General features: G+C 32.0%; 1 protein-coding gene across 2 annotated transcripts in view; it reads right to left on the bottom strand.

Moving 5' to 3' along the window:
* The window catches only part of LOC120330033 (receptor tyrosine-protein kinase erbB-4-like), a 63,533-nt gene that overhangs the window by 22,111 nt on the left and 13,946 nt on the right, over positions 1–27,476 (bottom strand). For both annotated transcript variants that reach the window (XM_039396847.2, XM_078118500.1), the window contains exons 2-8: positions 20,952–21,112; positions 19,192–19,367; positions 12,870–13,039; positions 1,614–1,679; positions 726–847; positions 496–637; positions 138–245 (exon numbers count right to left, since the gene is read on the bottom strand). In XM_039396847.2, the coding sequence (XP_039252781.1) occupies positions 138–245; positions 496–637; positions 726–847; positions 1,614–1,679; positions 12,870–13,039; positions 19,192–19,367; positions 20,952–21,112 (945 nt within the window). The remainder of the gene's footprint in view (positions 1–137; positions 246–495; positions 638–725; positions 848–1,613; positions 1,680–12,869; positions 13,040–19,191; positions 19,368–20,951; positions 21,113–27,476) is intronic.

Below are 27,476 nucleotides of genomic sequence, written 5' to 3'. Positions count from 1 at the left end.
ATATAACTTATAGTTTTTGCTGGAAAAGCGATGCGATTTGTATAAATAAAGTTCAAAATTGTGTGATTGTTTCGATAGATGCAAATTACCAATCTTGAAGATGATTTTTAAAATATATTTTACATTGATAGTCTTACCTTTATTGCATTCGTTACTTGTGCAAGTCACACAGACTCCGAGGCCATTGTTGTGTCGACCTTTCCTACAATGTTTTACGCAACCATTTTCCTCCACTAACATGTTATCTATAAATATATAACAATATAATTGTACAAAAAATATACGAGCAAGCGGGCCAAAAAAAAAAAAAAATATTATCCAAGAGAGTTTTATTAATTGTGTTAGAGTTTTAAAATAGGACGAAACCCAAATCTATCTTTTTGTTGCATTAAGAATACGTTATTTCTGCCTTTTTTCATTTTGAAATAATTGAATGATAAAATTTAAAATTATGTTGAAAACATAAAAAAATAATCAGTCAAAACAATTTCAAACCTGGACATTTATTCACACAATATTCGTTAAAATGATATTTGAAGTTTGGATTCGGAACATGTCTTGATGTCTGCTGGTCGTAGATAAATTGTGGCGGACAACTCTGCTGACAAACTCCACTGTTATTCATATGAAGACATGCCTGCAAAATATGAATTTAATAAATGCAAATATGTTATTTAAACAATGTTAGTTTTTTGAAAAAAAATATACTAAATTTAAAAACTTACAATGCAATCGCTATCAGTAGATCCGGTACAACCACAAGCACATTCTCTGTCACAACAATCGTCTCTACCGGGACCTCTGCATCTCGCATCTCCACAATTTTCATGACAAATTGTACTTGTTACTGTATAAAGCAAGAAAATAATACAATATATTGAGAGGTGTTGTTAAATAAAGCATATTGTGAGCCTGGTTTTCGGTGTTTCAGTACAAACAAAATAAAGGGTAAATCAACATTTTTGCAATTACTGAAGCTATTTGGTAGTAGTAATAGATATTATCATCGTAGATAGAAATTACCCAAACTTGAAAAACTCTAATTTTAACCTTTAATCCCAAATTGCTACGTAACGACGTACTTGCGTGAGGAATTACGCCAAATATTCAAAAACAAATATTTGTGACCAATTACGTAGATGTTATCGATTCAGTAAGGCCGTTTTCGAAAAATTATAAGATCGAAAACTTTCATTTAGTTTTTTGTTCCTTTTGCCAGCATTCGTGCAAAAATGTTCATAACTGCCTAAATCAAACGCGAGTGAACACTAATTTTTTTCCGCGTGGAGGTAATAAGACATATTTGACAAACAGTTACCAATTGTAGAAATAATATCGACGATTTAGTGGTTACATCGAATTAGATATGAAAATCATATTATATTTTCAGTTAAGTCAGCGCTTATAAGGGACTCTCGTTCCGAGGATTAAACGCTGACGTCAAATTTCAATTTCTGTCAGAGGAATATAATTTACCGATTATAGTATAAAGCAAATATGTCAAAAAATGTCTTTCTTTTTGCGTAATTAAACAAACATATATTTAATAATAATGATATGAATATATCATAAAAATAATTTTTAGAGAGTCATGAGTAATTTAGGATACTCACATGTTTGGCACATGTCTGCACCTTCACCCCAGCATCTGCCATTGCAAGATTCGTGACATTTCGGACCTGAAAGAGAAGACAAAATTGAATATAATGATAACAAGAGGGCGATGTTCAAAGATATGGACACGAATGCCAAACAAAGTAGTACGAGTATGCAATCTGTCACAGTAGACAGCTAAAGTCTCCACGATTTCAAAGCAATTGTTTCATAACAACAAGTACAAGACATTAAATACTAACAACATCATCAACAACAACATAATACCAAAACGATTTTAGACCCTTTTCTTGCCCAATAACTTAAAATAATAAATAAACACGTTAATATGCTTTTAATATCGTTATAATTCTAAGAAAATTGTCTTGACCAATTTCTTCAGAAGACAAAAAAACATTGAATTGGAAAGGGCAAAAAAATACCATAATTTCAATATTTTCTTATGTACGTAATTCGCAACCAATCTTTACTGTCAATCACCTAATAAATTTATATTAAAAATACAAATAATTGTATAGTTTGACATTTGTCAACAAACATTTGATTCGTTTTGTTTAATACAACACTTTTTCATCATCAAAAAACGTCATACACTTTATTAAATGAATTTGCATAAAAAAAAAATTTTTCGCCCAAAGTGAAAACACAAACTCTCAACCTTTATCGATAAAGTTCCTGTGGTCAGATTCGAACCCAGGACTTCCGAAATGGGTAGATATATCATTCATTATCAGATATTCAAATGGTTTCACATTGACGCAATGCAGCCGCTTCGATACACAGTTTATTATAGTCATAATAAAGATAACACAGTAATTCTTTGTACGCAATTACATACTGATTTATCGTAAATACCGATCCATAAGTTGAGATTCAATTAAAAATATTACGAGTAAAATCAAATGACTTGCTATGCAAAACAACACTTCTGTGTGGAAACCACTTGGTGCGTTTTTACTGAAATTTCTATCTCATAGCTAAATTCGAATTCAAGGTGACTGTACTAAAATTTTAATAGCTGCAAAATACCATTAAAATTATATGGTTATTTATCAGAGTGCTTATTCTCAAAAACGTGTTTGATTGACATTGTGACAGGTAAAAACAAAGCCATTGCAGCTGTATTTAATTATAAAATATTTTATAAGTTTTGTAAACTCGATTTTTGTTGATGACGGATCATTTTTGACACATCTATCTCATCGAATATCAAATCTTAAAAATTTAAACGCCCACAAAATCTCTTATAAACTTTATCACAATATCATATTATGCTTTGCCTATGGCTAGGTCAAGTTCACGACTTGTATTTTTCAGGTTTTTTTTTCATTCTAGGAGTCGAAGTTTAAGGTTAAATACTTCTTGATAAAATAATTAAATTAAATTACTAAATTGTTTAAAAGAAATAATTTATTTGTGATTCAGTCATTAACAAAGGGCTAAGCTAATTTGATAATATACATTAACAGAACTGAAAGACACGGACAACTTGTTGCTTATCACAGAGGTTCTCAACTAGTAGAACATTTTCTCCTTTTTTTTCCATTACATTAAACATGACATAGACAATAATTATACATGGCAGTAAATTTTATTTTTAAATGTATCAAAGGGTAAATAACAAAAGAAGTGGGGAGAATCCATAAACGATATGTTAAGAGCAAATTGGTATCAAATTGTATTTATCAGTGTCAGTCACATATTCAACTATGAAAGTTATCACCAAATTATTTTCTTTGAAATGTTTTAATACATAATCACATAATGTTAAGATAATTCCTGATTTGCGCGAATTACCAGCGGATTCACGAAGTATTTGTCACTTTTGATATGTCTTCCATACATAACTTTCTTATGATTATAATTAATGAAGATTTTTTTAAAATTAAACAAAATGAAGTTGTCATGGGTTCACATTTGTTTTAAATATATACACAACAAGATAGTGGATTCAGTAAGTTGCCTGAAGCAATCTACAACAGATATCAATATGTCAAGATGATGTTATCAATGATCAGATGAAGCTGATAAAAGAATGTCAATCCAGCAAAAAAATAGACCTATTTAATAAACAGGGTCGTCTTATCGCAAAAAATATGTAAAAAATAATTTACAACTAACAAATTTATTTACTGAAAACAATATCAGGATTGTTACTCTCGAGGTGACAGGTAATTGCGCAAGACAATAACGTGACATTAAAATATTACTTGCGCAATTGATTTGGTTTCTACTGGACTTACTACTTATCCTTCTTCTATGATATTGTGCCGGTAGATCCATGTGTATATAATTCAAGGATCCTATAGCAAGATTGAAGATAGCTATTCTAATGATGCACACTAACACAAATATATTTCTGTAATTTTTTGTCTGATTAAGGCCAGACGTATTCCTTATTTCTTATTTTTGTTTGAATCTTTTGATGAAAATGATATTACAAGAAACGCCATTTTGAAACGCATGGAAACCATAGATTGACCAGGGTTTGAACCATAGATATTTTACTTGACATCATAATTGGGAGAACGCACCATTTATAAATCTATACGCCCACAAACATAATAATCGAAATAGAATTGGAAAATATTAAGGTGAAAAAGTAATTTTTATGTCTGACGCAAATGCTAATTCCGAAGAATGTTTCGTGCAATATTTAAGTAAATATTTAGTAAGCTGTCAAGTCCTAAAGGCTTATTTTTTATCACGACATTCGAAAAGGAAACCGTATTATGTACAATATGAATTTACAGCGTGTACGGAATTGATTTTAACCTTTTACTTCTGACAAAAATCAGTAAGTTTACTAGTTTATCCATTTTTTTGTAATATCTTGATCATAGCAGAACTGGTCTTTTATCAAACAGTCATGCTTGTTTCGAAACGAAAAAGGAATAATAAACAAAATAAATTTCCGTGAAAAAATCATTTTAATAAAGTTGAAAAGTCTTTTCTTTCTAATACACGGTTTTTGAGTTCTGAAATTTTCACGTTCGGCATAGCTTACCAAATTTTGATACTATAGAAAAGAGGATGCATGGGGCATAGTAGTAGAATTACCAGTTTGGAAATCACAGAACCCACAATCTAACCCACCCATAGAGCCCCAGAAAAAGTCATCGCGCGTAATAAATTGTCTTTAATTTGAATGTTATAAAAGCTTGTTGTGACACATCGTTAAAATTAATTACAAAGCTGTATGAACTTTAAATATCTTTTAAAATGATGATTTATTTTGATAAATTCAAACAATAGCAATCTCATTATAAATCTAAATCTTTTTATCTATATAAAAATCTGATTAATCAAGTGCATATCTAGAAAACAATGAAACGATAGATAGATCGCCCTGATGAGATATCTCGAAGTAAACATTGTTTTTGCAACATTGGGCGTCAACCTTTATACTTCAACCTAAATTGAGGCGTCTTCAAGGTTATGTTGTGCGATAGTTGTACATAAATACGTATAGCAAATATATCCTTTCTTTTCAGGAAAAGAAGGCCTAAGTATATGAAAAATCATAGCTTTTTGTTTTGATATAAGACGAAGTGGAACTGAAGATAAAAAAAACGTTTAACACTACAGAAGCAAGGCGGCTTTTTTGGTTGATCTAGCGCATTTTGGGGGAATAAGAAAATTAGAGATATTTTTATGACAGCATGTCATCTGTAACGATATACCATTACAATGACTGTTTCTTAAGATATTAATGACGTTTGTTTATATTTAATATATAGCGGACGTTTTGACAAATTTATTTTTTAATCTGGGAATAAAACATTCATTGTTTAATAACAAGTGGTCATTCATTATTTACCACGCTAAAGTCATCTAGTTAATTCACAAACAGTGACACTTCATTATCTTGACAAGTATGGACTAACGATTCGCGAATGATCTCAAATTTAATATGTTGAGCACAAAAAGAACAGTAATCCCCGAAACAATATATACCAAACAGAAAATGCTTTTTAAACCAATGTCAATGCCATATTCTTAATTCAATCAAATAATTGTTTCATATTCTGAAAAATTGCGTCTTATAACTGAAATTTGAAATGAGTGACAAGCGAAGACAGTTAATCTGTCGAGATGGGCGGTTTGCATAACCACGCCCCGCACATCGACTGATCCAAAATTATGATAAAAATAAAAGATAAACTAAATTCCGTAAATATAAAAACAAATCGCGAAGTTTTCTCCTAAGCAGGACTTGGAAACATAAATTTACCCTTATGATACTTTTGCAATTTTTTGATTTGAATAATATGGGGTATTATTGTAAAAGGGTTAATATCAAATGCTGCGTCGGATTATCTGCATTCTATTGAATCCAAGTTTCATACTTCGAGATTAAGAAGCGACTGTTTATTTGTGGTTTTTCATGCCAAAAATGATAGACATGGAACAATCATAAACTGTACTTTATAAACCATATTTATAGTTGCTTTTTACTTGATTTAGTAACAATTAATATTTGGTTTATGAATTTTAAAATTTCAAAATAAGCGAAAAAATAGAAAGTTTGTCATCGTGCAAAACAAAAGAATTAAGTCTGTGTTTTGTGATTAGTAATTGTTAAAAAAATCCCTCTCAATGAGTCGACACAAAATTTGTTGTTTCACCCATTTTCTTTTAATTTCTTTTCATATCAAACGTGATAGCATTGGGGATAAATTAAATCAAGGCAAAAAGTAGAAGATGAACCTTAATCCATATTCATTACTTTTTCTTCATAACACCGAATTGGGACCATGAATAATTTAATATTTAAAACAATTTTTATTACGTTTGAGATTTGTTAAAACCATTTTCAAACTGTCAATTGTAATTACTAGTCGTCAAATGTTATAAAATATTACTGTATATGAATGTATGTAATTTTTTTTATAATTTGTTGATCAACATTTTACATCCTCCTCTTTCACCATTTGTAATTAATTAACAAAATTACTACACATTTCCACAAATTTTGTTACAGTTTTAGAAATAAACTAAGTTAGTTACCAAGCACGTCTAGACAACATGATAACATGAGCTAAACGATTGTAATGCGATCACAATACAGTATACACGATACCTATCATCGCAAATCTGTGGTATTATGAAACCTATTTTTAGATGATGAGTGTCGAAATGTCAAAAAACGATCTTGACATTTTTCAATGTCAAATACACTTATATTTTATAAAATGACGTGCCAATGTGTTTTTTAGACCTAATAGATTACTTGGTATACTTTGAGAGAATATATTTTGTGCGAACAATTAATTATATCATGAATCCGGGAAAACAGACAAAATTTTAAATATAAGGAATCCATTATATTGAATATCTGACATGTTCTTACAACTTTATACAAAATTACAACATAAAATGAGTCTGGACCACGATCCTTCAAAATTCAAACAAAAGTTGAATTTTCAATTAGACAAGGATATTCAATTTCATGTAACGAGTTCATGAATTTGCCACAATACAATATAACACACAAAAACACTTTTATGATGTGTTGATGAAAATCTACCAATTCATCCCAAGTTCAAATTTATTCGGTTACACATACATTACCTTTGATAACCGTTACGGCGTATAACACGATTTCCGATATCTTGCCGCAAATACTGAACTCGAGAAGTTTATGTGAAAGGTATGAAATGATAAACAGCGATTTTTATCGTAAATTTTATTATCAAAGAGAAGAAAGATACTCAATTTAGCGACAATTTTTAGCAGGTTCCAGCAATTTTTAATTAGAAAGATTTTTAAAGAAATAAATTCACTTAAAATGATTTTTGCAAAATTTTAAAAAGATATTTTATGATCAGGCACTCACCCTAATCTATATTTGATAATTATAGAACAAGTTACAAACATGATAGAGTTTGTCATAATCGTGTAGTACGTATCGTGTAGTATCATGTGTTGTTGGTGATTTTAATAATTCATGCTATTGAATACAACTCCACATATGAAACAATGTTTAACAATAATTTCAAATTGAGACTGATCATAAAAAATGTGATATTTAATTTTCAATTTATCATTCGGACATGTTCGATAAGGTTACCTTTTGTCACGAAAAAAAAACGAAATCTTGAGAGTTTTGGAAAACCATGTTCTCACATTCACCTGGCTTAAGAGGGATTTTCTGAATGAATTTTAAAAAAAAATCGTAAGTCTCCATGTGATCTAAACTAAACAAAAAGCCTATTTTCATAAACTTCTCATTGCAATAAAGTTTACACTTTTTTTTAGCTACGGCGTAACGGGATTTTACCGATACCCACAAATAGTGTTTTGTTACAGATATATATACACAGCAGGATATGTGAGTAAGCGAAGCCTTTGCACGCTATGATAAACTAAAAATATGCATTTTCTGTTGGTTACAGCAGCCCTCAATATCGAGCAAAATGTGTATTTCATATGTTTTTTTCATTAATTTATTTTGACAAAATTTAATTCCAAGTTTCAAACTTCATATTCTAAATAGGAGGACATAAGAAGGCTATATTTTAGATTTCAAAGGCCGTCATAGTTATGGGATTGTGATATCATTCATGATTGCTGTTAATCACCAGAGACAAAAACGAAATGAATGCAATGAAATATTATTAACATATATAATTTCTTACTTGTGTCTATATGTGTGTTTTATGTGCGTATAATTTAGTATTTCTATGTGGTCTCCTGTGTGGCATATTCAGGACTGTTACAATTCACAAAAAGTTGAAAATAGACACAATGGAGATCATTTATACAGCCGATGTCGTGCGATTTTCAATGTGGTGAATGTGTGTATTCACACGAAAGAATTAGGATAAGTTCATGGATCAAAATGGATCATTAAGATTATGGGAAAAATAGAAAAACAGGACCTCACAACGACAGAAGAATATTTTTTATTCTTTGAAGATGATTACATTCTTCACTGTAGGATTTAGGTGATTATTAAGCTTTCCACTGTGGTTTGCACCTAAATATCGCGAATATATCACTAGACACAAACAAGAATCGTCGTTGAAAAATGGGTGTAAATAATACGAGAAAAACCAGTAGTCGGGTGTGTAGAAGTACAAAATGACAATTTAACGATATATTAAAACAAGAACAAGAGAGCGGTACTCAAGTTTATAGACACGAAACTCAAATCGAAGTCGTACTGGCATGTAATCTGTCACTGTAGAGTCGTAGACTACCGGTATCGCAGTGCTCACGACTTTGCCTGACCACCAGATCGCGAACGCGAAACCCCCACAAGGTGCACAATTTTTAATTTTGATGACGTCATCGCACACAAAAGCTGATCCTATAAACATAAAGCCCACAAACATTGCTAAGAAAAATAAAATCTTCGAGCGCTGGATATTTCAAAGCAATTGGTCCAATAGTTCATAGCAACAAGGAAAATAATTCTAACAACATCGTAACATAATAACTCAACAAAACGATCCATATGTGGACTTTGTGTCCAACAAGTAATCAAGTATGCATTTATTACTGAAACTACCCATATACCTTATACACTAAATAGATTAGATGAATCACATCTTAAGTATTCACCCACTAAGTGATCTCTTCCAATTGACCCATTTCCCAAGAAATGGGGTTGTACAGGATCCCGGGTTTGTTTGGGTGAGCGAATACAAGGTATTTTTAACTAAGGCTGAACTCTGGGAAAATGGGTTATCAGAACAATATACTCCCACGCATAATTAAGAATGATATGGAAAAAGTCACGCATGAGTGAAAGGCTATCACGTGATTACTATTCTTGGAGACCGCATGCTATTGTAGACTACTTGAAATATGCGGCGGGCTATATATATGTTAGATTTCTCAAAGAAAAATCGTGATAAGACGTAGTACATTGAAGGAGCTCAAGGAAATTAGCCTCGGAATACAGTAAATTAGATATTCGAAACAGAACTTCATGTTTTTAGACCTGAGTATCATCCCACCTTGTGTGTGGTCGGGCACCAATTATGTTTGTCACTATCCGTGACGGAACTCGGTGTAGGGTTTATAGGAGAGTCCAGAAATTGGATGACCAAAATTATATTACGTCATTAGTAGTACCCCACATGGAGAGAAAAACTATTTCGCACTCATAACGTTATAGAAAAGATCGAAATTTTTAAATTTTATGAACTTTTCTCTTTATTTATTCTCACATTTTAAATAATGGTTTAAATGTTAGTTGCTGGTAAGGCACAGTTTATCATACGCTAAATGTAAAAAATCTGATTACGCGAAGTTTAGGTCCGGTTCGGTAATTACCACCTACAAGTGATTAGCCAACGATTTTAAATAAACACCTATACTAAACTGAACAACAGCACTGACATAAACAAAGCTACGATTAATAATTCAATGGCACTGATCTGATTCAATAATTATTTGCCATGATTCAAATCAAGATAAAATATTTGAGGACCCATTAATGGTCCTTGCAATATTCGAATGCATATTTTGACCCCAAATCCGAAGATGACCCTTGTCTCTATCTATGTCGACCGTACTCAACAATTTGTGGTCAACGTAATTGAGTGAAATAGACCGAAAAATTGTTGAAAGAGGCAACCGCATCAAAACAGACGATAATATTCTACTACAGTTTAGAATTTCAACAAATACCAAAGGGTCTGATAACATAGTGTGTATGTCAATGCCCGTTGGTTGTTGCACATCTAAAAACATTTTTTTTAATCATATCTGATGAAATCTTGTTCAGATGCATGTAATAAGTTGTTGGTATGAATATTCTTAATCTAATTTCCGCCTGCATTTACTGTTTGGTAATTTATTTTACTAGTTTTCTTTATATCATGGCGAAGTCATGTCTAATTAGAAATCAAGCAATAATATAGTATATTTAGCTGTTTAATTGTCTTTTGCCTTGCTTGTACTAAATATATATGAAAAAACATTTTTACTTTAAAATATTTCTGGTTTGTATATTAAAGTTCTTTTTTCGTTCTTACCCAAGCGCACACGTTCAGTATTACATATATTTTTAAATGGTTTTACTCTAATTTGTCACAGCTCATTTTCTACCTTTTGTTATCTTTACTTACATTTGACCTCTCAACTTTTAATGCAATAACAACCTTAAATCGAAGTTAGACGGAAGTATTTTTTACTCCATATTACGACAAAAAATTGCTTTGGATTGTATATGGTTTATAAACTTTTGATAAACTTTGACATTTCGTGAGACCTTTGGCACCGTATTGTTAACAATATCGCGGAAATTTTGTCATGGCTTTGACATCTTGACGATGGCATTTTACAAAATTTTTCACTATTTATCATTGCTACTAGCTGTCAGAAACAAAGAACAATAGCAATCGTTCAAAAGTTTTGATAAAAATTGATTTAAAATATATTGTTTTTTTTTATATTCTTGAAAGGTTTTCCGAATAGTTGAACCAGTTTTATCGGTGTACAGAAACAGAACAAACTGGTATTGCTTTTCCGAAAAAACAATGCTTTTGACTATTTATTTTTTATTGTTCTTGCATATATAGTCGAACTCAGTTTCGAGTATATATTCACAAACATTTCACATACATTACACACCCTATTTACTAAATAATACCAATTAAATGGCTAGTTTAGTTCAGTATTGTAAAGAATATTGGGGAATGAAGTATATCTGGGACAGTGCCAGAATGTTTCGTTGTTTTTCTACGTGGAATTGAAAGCTATTTGTATAATTGCTCTATCCTATTTGGAACCTGGGTCATGAAGAAAGTTCCACTCTTGTTGGTCATATTTTATTTTGATTGTTTTTAACTCGTTTTTGACAACTGCAAATTTTGTGTGGATGGAAATTTGCGAATTTTGAAAAGAGTTAACCCGTTCAACTCTATCGATTGAACGTCAGATGTAACCACGAACCATCTCTATTATCGTAAAAGCTAAGACGTGTATATCGATACATATTGATAACGTCATTTTTGTTGATAGAAAAATACGATTGATGGTCAAAAACAAACGTCTTTCAAGTCATGAAATAATATTAAACTGACATATATATTCGAAATTACACATTCAGTATTAGGATGAGAAATACTGAATCTACCGCTAATGATGACGGCTCCATGTTTATGTAACTTACGTATAAAAGTACACCTTCAAAGATGCACTACATAAGAATATGACATTTTCGAAGTACAAAAAATACATATTTCTAATAATTAAATCACAATATGAGTATGGTTTTATATAACCCGATTAATGAAATTGAAATAACAGATATCCAATGGAATAAAAACTTTTTTTGGGGACTATCTTTTCAGTTGAATGCAAATTTAACGAGCGAAAATTTTGTCGTAAAAGCGCAACATGTTTTATATTGATAATTCTTCCTAAACCAACACAAGCATGCACCTTAAAATTTGACGATATCACAAAACACCTGGACTGAAAGGTAACACCGTGGTCAAAATTCCGCCCAGAACACAAGTAAGGCATGACAAGTAGGCGTGTGAATTGAATTAGATCCTTTACCATAAACACAATTTCAAGTAGTTAGAGGGCAAGTCCCTGAAACAAAAAAATCCGGGGATGTGACCTATTTTTTGGTTTATGAGCAGCAATGTCTTTCAAGTACCTGGAAGTACTTTGTGACAACAAACATGTTCGTAGTCTACGTTTTATTTTACGGAAGTCCCGGAAATCCGAATTTTCAGCACTTTGTGTTCTATAACTAGCATCTAATTTGCCTAATTATTTGTATTCAAAACTTATAGAGGCTTTTTATCTTGCAATAAAAAGAAACTGCACGACTCTAATGAGATTATCCAGCAGCAACATCTGTCAACTCAAAATGAAACAAAACTTTAGCCTTTCTAAAAATCCCCTTCAAGTAGAAATAGTTTCTTTAAAATTGGAAATTACTGAGTTCAAGTTACAATCATTGCGGAATTTCCAACCCTTCAAAAATATTTAAGTCGTAATAGAATGAAATTGTATAATCGCGTGCATGTGTCAAGATAATGTCAAAATTTTTTGGACAGTTTTGTCATAACTGAAATTGTAGTGTTTCCATAACATTTTGAGAAGTACCCCTAAACATTTACATTTTTGTATTTTTGTATTTTTAAAGCTATCACATAAAGACATGTTCTTAATTGTCTATTCATAAAATGACACATCTGCAAAGAACTTGATAAATCACCTCCAAGAACACTTTGCCGCGTCATGGGACTCACGAATACCTGATAAAATGGCATTTTACTTACATTTGACTGCAATATGATCGACAGTGTTGTTTATGGTGACTCTCCAGCCGTCTCGTTTCTTAGCAGCAGGATTCATTATGTCCGACCAATTAATGGTGTCCAAGAAACACATTTTTGTATTCTGGACGATAGAAACATTTCCTCTTTGAATTTCAGTCAGAGATTTGAATCTGAAATACAAAACAAATATTTCACAATTCGATATATGTAACTATATTCTGATATTTTGAGAACGTCTAGCTGAGTAAGCAAGCTAGAGATTTGAAAACCGGATTTTTTTTATTTTTTTTATAAAAATTGAACAAAAAGGAAATATTCTAGACTAGAGCAAAATATTTTGTCATTTCATACAAGATTCTTTAAGCCTGTAAGTTGGTGAAATGGATACTTAAAGGCAAACTTGATGATCATTTTAGCAAATAACGTTGTAATCTATACCGAAGTCATTAAATATTTAGGCGTGGCCATATTTCTTTGGTAACCACACCTCATGCACCCCTTAATTTGCTTGTGAAGTTCAGGTCACTGATAGAACACGACATCAACTCAACCCGACCATAAATATTGTCCGAAAAGACTTAGCCCATTATCCGCCCCTTGAACTGGAAGGAAAACTCGTCATTTCGAGTGAAGTAGATGATAGATTAGTGTGTGGATTAAATGTATCAATTTCGTTTCTATTGTTGTACCAGTCTGCGGTTTCGACGTAAGATATCAACGAAACTCGACGCCCTTCATTAACAGAATAAGTTGTTTCGATGAATATTTATTTGGAATTAAAAAAGGTTTTAAATTCTTATCTATTCAGCAAAGTTTAGGTGTGCATGATTGCCATCAGGTAAACTCATGTTGATGATATAATTTGATATATGATATAATTTGCTAACACCGGTTGTGCTTCATTTATTATCAACAAAAGTTTAAGTTGGTCTCTTATATTCGTAGAGGTCACATTCGTGATTTTTAGCAAGTGTTATGTTTAGATAAAATTGTATTTGGATTCGATTTTGTTGGTTGACCATCATGCATGATTATTTAGGATGCATAAGGTAAAACAGTTAATCTCAGAATTTTAGTCAAATATATAAAGATCAAGTTAAATATATTTCGTACTGTAGCAACAATGCGAATATTTTAAATAAAATGAAACAAAACTATTCTTTTCGATTTTCATTCAATATTGTCACTTTATACCGCTTTTAACAAAATTTAATACCACTAAGCTTATTTCTGTTCCGTTGATCGCCAAATTAAATATGATTGCCAAAGGATCACATTGGAACCCGCACGAATTCTAAATGTTCACTTATAATCTAAGGGAGCTGAAAGATTTAAGTCAAGTAAACTTAAAGATATCCCCTTGGTCATTATATAAATAGGCTATGACGTTTTTTTTTTCAGAACGCAGGTGGGCAAACTATCAAGTATACACAAAGCTAAGACCAATGTGAAATAATAAAAAGCACTGGAGGTCGGATGATCGTCTAATATTGATTTTTCATGGTATCGTTGCAAAGCAAACTTTTGTACACTCGTTTAGCTAAATCTTTGTCAGCTTCTTACAAAGAAAAAGACTTTGTTGATTCAGAAAAAGTCACCGAAAGGTCTTTTGCTTTTGGGATTTCTTACAACATTGATATATCAAAAGATTAGATGCTAAAGTCGTGTTACCTGAAATCCTGTTTGATAAATGGCATTGTATTTGCCAATATATTAACAAACTAGAAATGTACTCAAATCACAATTTATAAGATGTTGATTAGCGCATAGGTATTGGTTGTTTTTTAAATGACGCCAATCGACTTTAGGTCGGTAATTCAGCTTTTTTACTGAGCTTTTTTGGTATGGTTATTGAAATTTTAGCATATATATTAAAATAACTGCTTATTTCAATTTTGATGTCAAGGCAAACTTCCTACAACTTGAAGACAAAACGTGAATGAACGTCGAAATTGAATGAAATGGAATGAAAAAAGATGCAACATAATAAAGTTGATGGCAAGTAAGAGAATAACAGCAAAACAATTTGTTTCAAATTGATTTGGCGTTAGGTTTTTTGCACGATTGGGTAATAAAATTATCATAGATATTCATTGAATCGACTTGGTATAAACATCCAAGGATATTGCTTATGTCATAACGACCATTCACTGACTATTGATAGAAAAATAACTATTATATAATACGAAAGTATAACAACAAATGAAAGAATTTCACTGTTGGATAAAATAAATAAATAAATTATAAATGGACATGATTGAACAAAAACACAACATAATACGTCCGTATTCCACCACTGCGGCGAAATTCTATTTCGTGTACGTCAGTCACTTAGCTGCGATTCTTGCGTCATGTTGAATATCATGTAAATTAATAATGCATGCGACGTATCGACGTAAATAGAAAATTATTTCACACCAATCATATATTTTGCTTTTCCGCCCCAATTTTAGGATACTGTGACAACATAATGACATGTTGTCCTGTGTCGAAGATAAAAATAGCAACATCGATACAGGAAGTGCATGAACAAAATACTGACGTCACAATCAATATCAATTTTTAGAACAATGGCTTTGTTGACCACGTGATGATGTACTGACGTCACATCCGGTTATTGTAATCTTTGGTTACTTGATTTACAAATGTTTACCAAAATAATGGCATTCAACATTATAGCGACGACATTTTATAAAAAAATATTTGGATGACGTATAACTTCCGTTCAATCGATTAATCAAATCAACACAATCAATCAATTCTATCCAACCGAATTAGTCTTATGTTTTCAATATTTTTGTGTTTTCATTAGAAATAGAAACGTTCTTTTTAAAAAATATTTTTATCCATTTGATAAATTAATCTAAACCAGACAAGACTAATCTAATTATTCCCTCCTACTTGCCCTTGATTTTAATAATTAAAAATTGTTTTGGCCTTAGCTCACTTCCTGTTTATTCCATCTGTTTTATTTCGTTTTGAATTTTTTGTTATTTGAAAAAAAAAATGATTTTTATTTTTTATAGAATATTACTCCCTTGAGGTCTACAGTCCTGCGGTAAGTCACGTTCAAAAAAAAAAGGCAATCACATATACATAATATTATTAAAGTAGAAAAAATAAAAATAACCTAAAATATCAGTTAAATTGGAAGAAACTTTTCTTCAGCTGACGAAATTAATTTTACAATTGACAGGAAAAATAATTAAAAAGGGATTGTGATCGCAGAAATAAAATATGACAGCAAATAAAAATTGTCTCTAAATTCGAGAGAAATAAAAAAAGAGAGTTCTATTTTCTTTTTGAAATTTATATTGTTCGGTCACAATAATTCTTCCAGGTATGGGTGAGCTTTAAACATTGGGGCGAAAACCATAAACTTGTTCCAACTTTTGACAAATTAAGTAATCAATATAAAAGTCGAGTTTATGTAAGTTTAAGTAAAGTTACACACAATTACAACAATACAGGAATGAGGTACAACAATAAATTCAAATTTTCGAATGAAAATGGTACAGATCTCATCAAAATATAATAAAAGTTTTATGAAGAAATGTATTAGGTGTATATATTTCATTTTATTTATAATTGCTACTCCCATAAATGGCGACCTGTTTGACGCTTTCGCGACGAGAGTTTCCAAAGTATAATGTTCGAATATTCTTTATTCATTATTAGCGTTTTATAAAATCGGGATATTACATCAATAAATTTCCAAATATGTTTAACCCATTACCTGGAACAAACGAAAATCCCCATATTCCTTCTATGACTTATCCTAAATTACTCGATAAAGGAAGGGTTAATTAACGCCAAATCCTTGTTAATTGCTGCCGGTACGTCCGTTGTTGATAGATTTAGTGTTGATCTGACTCACACTGCAGATGCATTAATGGCAAGAGCAAATCGAGAGGCCAAGTTGTTTATCGGCGACACTATTTCTGTCAGCTATAATTTGGGAATAATTTGGCACTTGAGTGATAACTTGACAGAATAGGAGAATAAACGCATTCCGTGAAAACCTGATTGACTGCACTTTTAAAATGGACAAACGCGTTGTGGCAAATCTGTTGAAATATCTCATCGACATGGTTTCCGTTTACTTGCAAGTAAACGACAAATAACAGGTTAGAGATGAATATTTCGCCAATCAAAATCAAAATGGCGGTCGTAATTAAGTATAGTAAAATATCATTATTCAGATGATTAAAATCATACGATACTGCTAAATTCGAGTCGAAATTGAGTGATAAACCACTGTTGAGTGCTGAGAAGCTAACAAGAGTTAGGTTAAGATCATTCATCATTGGTAACTTTCAATCAAATGTCATTTGCAGACGGCTTGGTGATAGAGTCAAACCGAGTTACAATATACCGGTATTCATAATTGTTTCTCTGAATGTAGAAACTTTAAGATCACTTAAAACTATAAAACCAGCATTAAAACTCAAATTGTGAGTACTTTTAAAAGTTTTTTAAAAGGCGGCATAAATGATTCAGTATTTGTAATAATCCGGATTTAGTTGTGGAAGAAAGGCTGTTGTATCTCAAAATAAAGTTATATTTTTTTCTCAGATTTTATCTACAATTAAATATTCTTTATTTACGAGTAATTTATTGTGCTTAGTTGGAATTATTTCCCAACGACAGTTACTTCACAGAGTGCTTTTATAACCGTAAGCCAATAGGAGTGAGTGAAAACTCTAAACGTCTAAAACTCTAAACGTATACTCTACGAGGTACGAGCAAAACATATGATTTTTTTCAGTTGACGAATTCTCGAAATGTGGAAAAAGATCCGAAATTGGACAAATCAAGACACCGTTGAATAATTTTTCTGCAAATTACTGAATATTTCTGATACTGAAATCTTTTTTTTTCTATATTCTACTGTGTTGAATTACTTTGTTCTTTGAAAAATAAAAATTAAAAAAAGACAAAAACAGACGTATGGTTTGAATTTACTAAATGGGTGGAAAAATTCATCGTTGGTATGAAAATTGATCTGTTTGTGGCTGGGATCGTCGCGTGACATCGGATGATAATATCTGATTATAGATAAGTATAATTGAACAGATAACAACCAGAGGCTTGAAGATAAGAAATATTATTGATATTTATTGAAATTGAACACCTACGTTCACAAGAAATCGACACCATTGTGACGTAGTAAATTTAAAAAAATAAGTTGAAAATTCTACGTTTTGGACAAAAACAAACCAAAAATATAATCGAAGTTTTTGACATTTTAATGTTTACAGAGTAGCCAATTACTATTTTTCGTAAAAATTGATGCCCATTCACACGCAATTCCAATTTGAAAAATCAATAATCTTGAAAATTTGACAGATTTTTTAAGCAGAAAAAGACAGAAAAACACCATTATTATTCATGCGCTCGACCATTGGCTCGCTCATAGCTATCCTGATAAAAAGATACAAATTTTTCTAACTTGGTTTAGAGAAAGTAATTCAGAGAAAGAATTTAGGAAATTGAAATGACTGAGAAAAACTAAGTACTTTGATGTTGAATGAATAAGTTTTGTTGGTATAAGATTTTTAGATTTTTTTGAAACCAGATCCAGTTGAAGTACGTTGAGGATATGGGGAAAATTTTTGCTATTGCCTGGTAGGACAACATATTGATATTTGTGAAATTGGCATTCAGCAAACGGACAGTAATTGGCCATTTCAAACAATTGACGTGACCTTTGGGTCAATTAGTCAACAACATTTACGTAATTTCAACGAAAACATAACATTTGTCTAAATAATAAAAAAGAATGAAAAAAGGTTCTTCTCCTTAGCGGCATCCCACAAGGGTCTGTTCTTAGACCTTAATTATTTATTCTGGCGTAAAAACGTGAAATTGAATTATTCTCGTCCACTAATCGAATGAACACATGTTTGCAAGAATAATTACTGATTAGCAGTAGCTACGAGACTTGTTTCTTGAGCAAATAAACGCCAAATTGCGGTTGAGGTAGTATTATTAAATTTTTGCAAAGAAAATTAGAATTTACAAAAAGGAAGAAATTGTTTTTCACTATATTTCATGGAAAAGGCAATAAACATGAGGTCGATGTTGCACACAGACTTCTCAAAAAGTGATTTGTTTTCTAGCAGCACAAAATATAACCAAAACCGAAATCTTTTAGTTTGGTGCTATCTTATACATGATTATGTTAAGAGATAGAAAACATTGGTAGTAAAAATTTTCATAAAATGTTTTATTGGCAATTTGATATTCTGCAATATTCTGTATAGCTAGCCATATCACACTAAATACCATGGGTTACCACAAATAAACTTTTCTAACTTACCCAATCTGGCGTAATCCAAGATTTGGTTGATATTTATCATAATTAAAAACAACATTGAGTGCGAGTTTGTTGGGCCCATGTAATTCTTGACCTCGGATGATCTTCAATTTTTCAAGAGGAATGTAAGGAAGATAGTTGATGGCGATTAAAACATATCCGGTAACAACTTCGATATCCTGTAAATGACATATGATATTTTAATAATTGTAAGATTTTAATGCACAAAAAAAATATATTTTAAAGCAAACAAATTCCCCAAAAATATCAAATTTGAAACGCTCATTGAAAGTATTGTTGTAATTGTATTCAAATCATATCTGCTAAATGACCCCAAACACTGACAGTTGTATACATAAATCGGCGTGAAAGTTTGCGACATGATTATCATGATAACTGCGGCGAACTTGACTTATTTGAAGTGTAGGGTATCAATATAGATTTCTGCAATTTCTGTGTGCATTGCAGCACACATCATGCTCCCATTATGTTCAAGCTCTTGTTCGGTATGAATTTTATATATTTCGATTTCTCAACTAGTATGGATTGCCAGCAAACAGAATTTCTATTGGAACATTTCAATGGTGTACTATCCGGTGCCTTGTTGGAGACAAAGAGAGGAAACAGCTGTAAATAGTAAGGTTAAATGAAGAAAATATTCTATCATTGTTAAAAAAAGAAATCTAAATCCTCTATATATATTTTTTGTATGAAATTAGTATTAATTACAAGTGGAAGAACTGAGTCTAATAATGAATATTATGCTTTAACAAATGCAGTTATATTCAAGGAAATACACCATTTTCAAAGTCAAATATTTAAAAGTTTGAGTCCTTATAAAATGCACGTAAATTTCCATCATCAGCAATATAGCCTTGGGGTATGTGTAAGTACATATTAAAACGCAGCAACTTAGACCACGATTGGTGAACCACTGATTTTATGTGACGAGAAGATATAATCTTCTTGACTGACATTACATCTGATAAAGCGAAGACAGTAATTATTGTATTTTTTTTAAATAAAAAGAAGATTCAATCGCGTACATGCGTAGAAAAATGTGGTATATTCAACAAATCATGATTGTTTTCCAATAATAAAAGAAAAAGATATTTTGACGTTTCGTGACAGTGTCATTTAATAACTGTTTTTGAAAATGAAACTCTTTCTTAAAAATTATATTTCAGACTTCAACTGCATGAAAGCATGTCCATTTTAAGGTGCAATTTTCTCAAAATACCCTCAAATAAAATAATAAAAAATAATACGAATCGTCGTTCCTCGAGATCAATTTTTAGCTAAATTCTGAAAATAAAATATAACAAAGTTTAAGCGGAATCAATCAGGCCGCAAAATGCACAAACACGGCCATGGCATGAGAAATAAAACAATTCAAGTAAAAACCAAAAAGTTTGGTGTATCCTGGCATTTCGTCTTATGGTAATCTAGTCGAAATACAGACTATTTCCCCACGCCCTTCTAGCAGAATATAGATCTAAATAGATATATTCTTTGCTCACTGAATAAAACTTCGCATTTTAGTTTGTTTTACAACAATATTTAAAAAAAATTAAAAAAGTTATCGCTTCAGTCAAGTTAAAACATCATCACAAACATCCTTAAAATATCCAGTGTACTATGTCACGAGATACTAAATAGAAAGAAGAAGGAAGACATCTTTGAAATGCAATTAGGCAACTGCTACAGCATATTTATGTGAAAAATACTTTTTTGTTGCAAAAAGTTGCAACAATTAAACTTACTTTAAGGAATGAAGCATCGATGTTCGGATTCTCTAACCCGGATATTTCGAGATTTCCTTGAACAATGGTGCAGTTAGTATATCTGATAACAAGTTTATTCAAATGGTCCAAACGATCTTCGGCGATAGAGAAAGCTGAATTCGTTCCCAGACATCGAACAGCTGAAAATAGAAAATTTGGTCGATGAATTTCCAAATTTTTAATGCAATAAAAGAGATCGTATTTGATATGACACATTTTGTTTCAAGGATAGATTCAGCCATGGCACCACTAATACAGGAGTTATATGAGTAGGAAAGACCGGTTTGCCGCCAAATCCATTTTACTTCATCGTTGATTCGTTGATCACGATTGGAAAATTTTTGCTACGAGAAAGTGCATATTTAAAAAGTTCTCTTTTTTACAAATGCAGAAATTGGATTGGTGAAATATTTGTTCTATCTGTCTAGGTTTGATGTGACTTTATTGTATCTTTTGGCCTTTATAAAGCTTTGTTTTAAAAAAAAATCATAAATTCGATGCTAATTGGTATAGCTGATACAATTCATATCGGTAATAGCCAATGATAATTAGAAATGAATACGGTTTTGCGCGGATAGTGTGGTTATATGCCTTTTTTAATATGGATGTTAATAAGCGTAATGATTCTCTAAAGCAGATGTCTACTAAATCGCAAAACAAATGAACGGTGCACACATATCCCGTAGATAAAGCCAACAATTTTCACGTTTTTCAAGTGGCCGAACAAAGCCAATTTTGAGTATTATATTATCCCTAATTCACCATAAACGGAAGACGTTATCATACACAGCAATAGAAAATTTAATTTGAACCGGTAAAATCAACAAGCTATACTCTTACACGTTTAGTCGGGCGTATCCACTCAATTTATGCAAAACGACGCTTACTGTGGGTCGAGGGGTTCTCTTTGTTTTTGTCGAGTTGCTGTATTCTCACTGCAGTTCACATAGCAAGTCGAGCGTAACGAAAGGGTATCGACTCCACACGCAACCCAGTTTTATTCAGAAATTCAATTTTAACCAACACACAGACCTTAATAATTAGAGTTGGATGTGGCGAAGCCAAACTAAGCATTCTGTTGTATGATTTAAATTGGTCTTTAAGCATTGCCCTTTAACAGAATTTCAAGAACAAAACACAAAATATGGTGGATTGCATACGGCAACAAAATTTTGATTTCAACGATTCTTTGTAGAAGCAACAACTCATATGTACGTATTTTAATTCGAAATCACGAAATTTTAACAGTTTAACCTACTCTAAGTATTACATCCACCATAAATTATGAAGATTGAGTTGACTGATGAATTAAAATGGGCTCTTAAACATGTAAGCAACTATTGAAATAGTGATATAATTCAATTCAGAAAAGGAAGACGTCAATTAACATATAAAAATGAAAAGTAGAATTGTAATGTGTCTAATATCAGAAACAAAGATTGGGAACTGGGGCGCCGGCCAAGAAATCCATGACAATATTTAATATTTTCCATCTCTTGGTAATTTTCATATTGAATAGTATATTCAAAATCAATACAACTATATTCCCTAAATTCAAGTTTACCAATATATTTATAAATACTGGAAGTTGGCACAAAATCTATGCTTGATCACACACACAAAAACCCTTTTAAAACATTGGCCCATAATATTGTGACAGTGCGGTTAGGAGCCCAGACCTCAGACGCCAGGCTACGGCTCATGAACAGTCAATGAAAACAAATTGTGGACTAAATCGTTACATTAGGACTTGAGCTTTAATAGTGGCCCTTATTTGACCCCTTGCCCAAGGATAATACTAGAATGAGTAAACACACACTATTCTATAGGTGTGTGTATTTACTGGTCATAAAACAAATAAGTTCAAGGTGATTAGCAGTATTTGAAAACTTAACATGCTGCAGGAAGGAATATAATGATGAAGGTCATACACAATAATTGTAATAAAATGTGAATAGATCATTCTCACTGGCTTGGAGTACTTCTAAAGTTCTATTGAGACTTCTGTAGGGGAATTACCCGAAGTTCGAATTTTTGTTTTTTCCTAACTTGTATCTGAACAATTCTAACCATACAATCAATAACATCACATCCCAAGATTGACAGTCCGTTTTTGTAAACTAGTGAAATTGTACGTGCGTATGTGGAAGTAGCTAAATCAAAATTGATTTATTATCGGGAATTATGTTTCAAGGGGAGTAATTTTTATTTTACTCAATATTATTCATTACTAAAACTGGCAACAGTAAAGAATATATTTCGTATCAGGCGTCAGGTCATCGCGAAGAATTCGTATACCAATTAACTAACTATTCAGCCATTCCCTGCCCTAGTTGATGCACGCCAAATTATATATATACCTATGTTTGCGGACGTATTATGGGGTTAGTTAGAGTTGTTTTGGGCGAGGAGCAATTAGCCGATCCCAGCGCATTTCACCCTTTAGTCGTCGCCCACACGCATACCTAAAATAATTTTACTTTCAAAACTCTAATAAGGTCTCGGATGAAATTTCCATGCGATGTGGACATTCTGCTCAAAACAAAAGCATCATGTTTCAAAGACTTAACACGTCAGGTATTTTCATAGCCTTACAGTGTAAGGAACGCATCGTCCACACACAAACATAGACAATGGAATAAGAACCAGAATTATCACAGTTCCCACTTTATTATTTGTGCTTTTAGTTTTATTATATATTTTATTATATCTGAAAACAAGGGTAGAGATTTTTAACAAATATAGCATTATCTATCTATATTGTAACAAACTTATTTCAACCGATCAACAAGTTTACTGTAAAACCTTCACCTTGTGGTACCGACAAAAAGTAGTAAGATTTTGATGGACTAAAAAATGAGTGCTGTGTTGAGCGTGAGGTGGGTAATTAGTACTCCCAGTGAGGACACGTTGCCTCTGTATATTTGTATTACACAGGTGTGACCATAATTTAAGTTAGCTAGGTACTTGAAGATAGTACAGTTGCGCCATGCTACTTAACAAAACAAATTTCTGCTCTAATATGGCCCATACGAAAAAGGATGGCCGACGAGTGAGGACCGTTTGTGGCTTTTGCTAAAATGGTTTGTAATACGTTAAAACTTAGAGAATCGTTCTTTTTCTACGGGCAAATTTTGCCACTTAGGTACTGTTATCAATAATATATATAATTGATTTGCCAATATTTTTGACGGTATTTGTTTTACCACACTAGTTTGAGTGCGAAGCCATCGGAGCATACATGAACATACAGACTCACGCCATTCAAATCGTACATAAGATAAAACGTGTTTGTTTGTATTCAAACCAACACGCATCAGCTAACATCACAGCCTATATTTGACAACCTTAAAAAACAACCATTTGCGCGAATATTGAATGTTCTCAATCCATCAATTTAATGAGTATTAAAACACGCTTCCTGCATTTATGTTCATATAGTAAAAGCTAATTGATTTATTTTTTATTTAAAAAAGGCAAAATAGCGTTAATATTGAATAAATGGGTCGCGTGCGAAAAAAATAGAGACATATATTTTTTGGGGAAAAAAAAGAAAAAGGTCTGTTGTCGTGAATTGCTTGTGTGATGACATGACATTGGCAACAATTTTAGGGGCGCCATGATATTATGATAATACTTTGAATTATGAATTTTTTACTGAATTAGCGGTTTACAAATCATTTACGCACTCGCCTCCAATCTTTTACAACTATCCTAAATCCTAATAGAACGCTATGAATGTTTAGACACAAGGTGGTGTTTGGTTCGAAAGAGACTGTTGTTACAGATCTAATCAACTACTCTTTTTTAAATTGTGATTCAAAAACATTCAAACAATCTTAAACATTCAAATTTTAGGTTACCGCCAATCGTTCATTTTAGGAAATAATGTACTTTGCGGTAAACGCGTTATAAGATTCCGAAACACGGCCTGAGTTCGTCGCCGCGATTTTCGAATGAAAGAGTAATCTGTCCCAAATCGGAAGAATTGCGTAGTCTGCAAACCTGCGGCTTCCCCCAATATCTCTGAATTTAATCATTATTATCCGCCACAAATTCCCAAACCCACCCTCTGACGTCAGAAGAAGATTTTTTGAGTACAAATGAGATTGAAAACACGCTGAATTACAATGGATGCAATAAATAGAACTTAATGTCATAACGACGGCGCCACAGTCAGATGACACCAGCAATACTTTGGTACACCACGAATTATGGCACAAATGCATCCGAATTCGACGTGTATTTGACAGTTACCACAATGTAAAAACAATACTTCGGTGCATTGGGTTCGAAATATATATTTTACTAAAAATTTACTAATTTTAGCTTGATTGTAGTTCAATAAACGCGATCATTTTCGTGCAACCTTACGCCCCTTTGTTTCAGGCGCGAAATAGGTATAGAAGTATGAAACTGGTGGCCTGAGAGGCAACGTTATGTTTCCAATTTGGCATGGCCCTATCAACAACTTGTATACCTTATTGATCTGGTATATATATGCCAGTGCATGAGTGCCGTGCATTGATCTGACAATAGTATGAATCCAAAGTCGTTGAGCTGCAATGCCAATGAAGTTAGACCAATTACACAGCCACTACTTCACATTTACAGTGAGTAAATTCGGAAAAATCCTCACCATTAGTTTATTTTCAACAACATATACGGAAGCTGTTGGATCACTGTTTGTGAAGTCCACCCATCGATTACTGCGAATAAATATGTGGAAAGGCAATTATAAGATTCTAATCAGAGAATTGATCTTAATTAGTGGTAAATGCTGCCAAAAAGTGGATGGTTTTCATTATACTTTTCTTCGTGCATTTTTAATTGAATTACGTAATGCTGTTATGTTCATATGGGTTCACCCCAAGGTTCACGTTCGGGTCCCGATGTTTCAATTAGATTAAAGACATATTCTAATATATTGACGTATGAAGATGAAAGTTCACAACGATATTATTGTAGCTATATAAAAAGCCCTAGTTTGCACGCGAATCCTCAAAAAAAGCGACAAAACGACTCTTTTAAAAATGTCATAATTTGATGCATCACATTATAGAGCAACATATATACACAATTAAACATGACAAATCACCATAAAAGCCGATAAAACATGAACAAACAAAATGAACAATCGAAAATGCAAACGTCATAAACGGCATATTGTTTTTATATAATAGGAAATTATCAAACAAATCGGATGTATTTCGTTGCCCATAAACGACTCTTTAACGCAAACCGCAATTTAGTACTAAAATAGTACACATTGTTGTCATTTATTGTTTCCAATTTTTGGTAATTCATTCATAAATGATCTTTTGACCTTGTATAAAGCCAAAAACATCAATTTTTTCTCAGTTCCAAACCTAATGCCAAAATGCTTCGCGGATCGTTTGATTTGGAACCGTGAACTTTTGATCCTATAATTTAGGTTAAAAGTCAACAATAATTAAAATTTTGAAATACTTAGATCATTCCAAAACCTTAAAAAGACTTTCAATAGTACTGAAAGCAGGAATGTTAAAGAGATATTGTGAATAGTTACTGAAATCATAAGATATTTGACAGCATACATTTCAATTCTCTCATAGATTATTAGCATTCGAAAACATATCCTATAATCTATTTTTCGTGTCGTCTTAACCCGTTTAAAAAACCATAGGATGCTAGGTTAATGCTTTATTGATCGCAGGAGTAGGTACTGACGTACGGGGATATACGACCAGGTCAAATTGGGGCATGATATAGCATGTGGCAAAATAGTAGTCAAAGCAGGATTGTTTTTTACATCATAAAACATAAAGAAAATGGAAAATTAAAAGTTACTCGAATATGATTTTGCAGTTAAACTTTTAACAAGGTAAACTCGTGTTCGTGCTCTTTACTCCTTTCAGTCTGTGTGAAACAAGTTTTGAGATAGTTAATTAGTCTTATGCTACGAATCGCCATAGAGTCGAATGAATGTAGTTCATTGAGTCCTTTATAATCTTGTTGAAATGGACAATGAAAGAGGCTACATACATGCAAATAAATGTCAAGTATTCATGAGATTTCTAACATGCAATGCCAACATATAATTATTTTAAAATTAAACCTATTACTTTTTGATTTACAAAATCCACATATTGGATTTAAGAACACTAGAAATATGCCGTAAAGATGTATTGCATATCAGAGGCTAGTTACAACAATGTAAATTATTGGGACAGTACGAAATTGTAAAATATTTTTGGTATAACATCGAAGCAAATGGATAACGAACCATGGCTTTTGATGATAATGAGTGTCAAACTGAATGTTTAAAATACCAAAGGTAATCTCCCTAACGAGATGTAAGTTCGTTAAGCCAGTGATAATTATTCCTTTCATCTACCGTTAAGTAAAAAATATACATGATAATGAGAGTAATCTGGCAACCATGTTGTTTGGCGTTGCTATGACACCGCTTGAAGATTGAGCCCAATTCAAAAACTTTAGGTATATTGATATCTCTACCCATAA

The sequence above is a fragment of the Styela clava genome, chromosome 12, assembly GCF_964204865.1.
Source record: "Styela clava chromosome 12, kaStyClav1.hap1.2, whole genome shotgun sequence".
Taxonomy (NCBI): Eukaryota; Metazoa; Chordata; class Ascidiacea; order Stolidobranchia; family Styelidae; genus Styela; species Styela clava.
The sequence above is the reverse complement of the archived record's forward strand: the minus strand, read 5'-3'. Positions and strand labels throughout refer to the sequence as shown.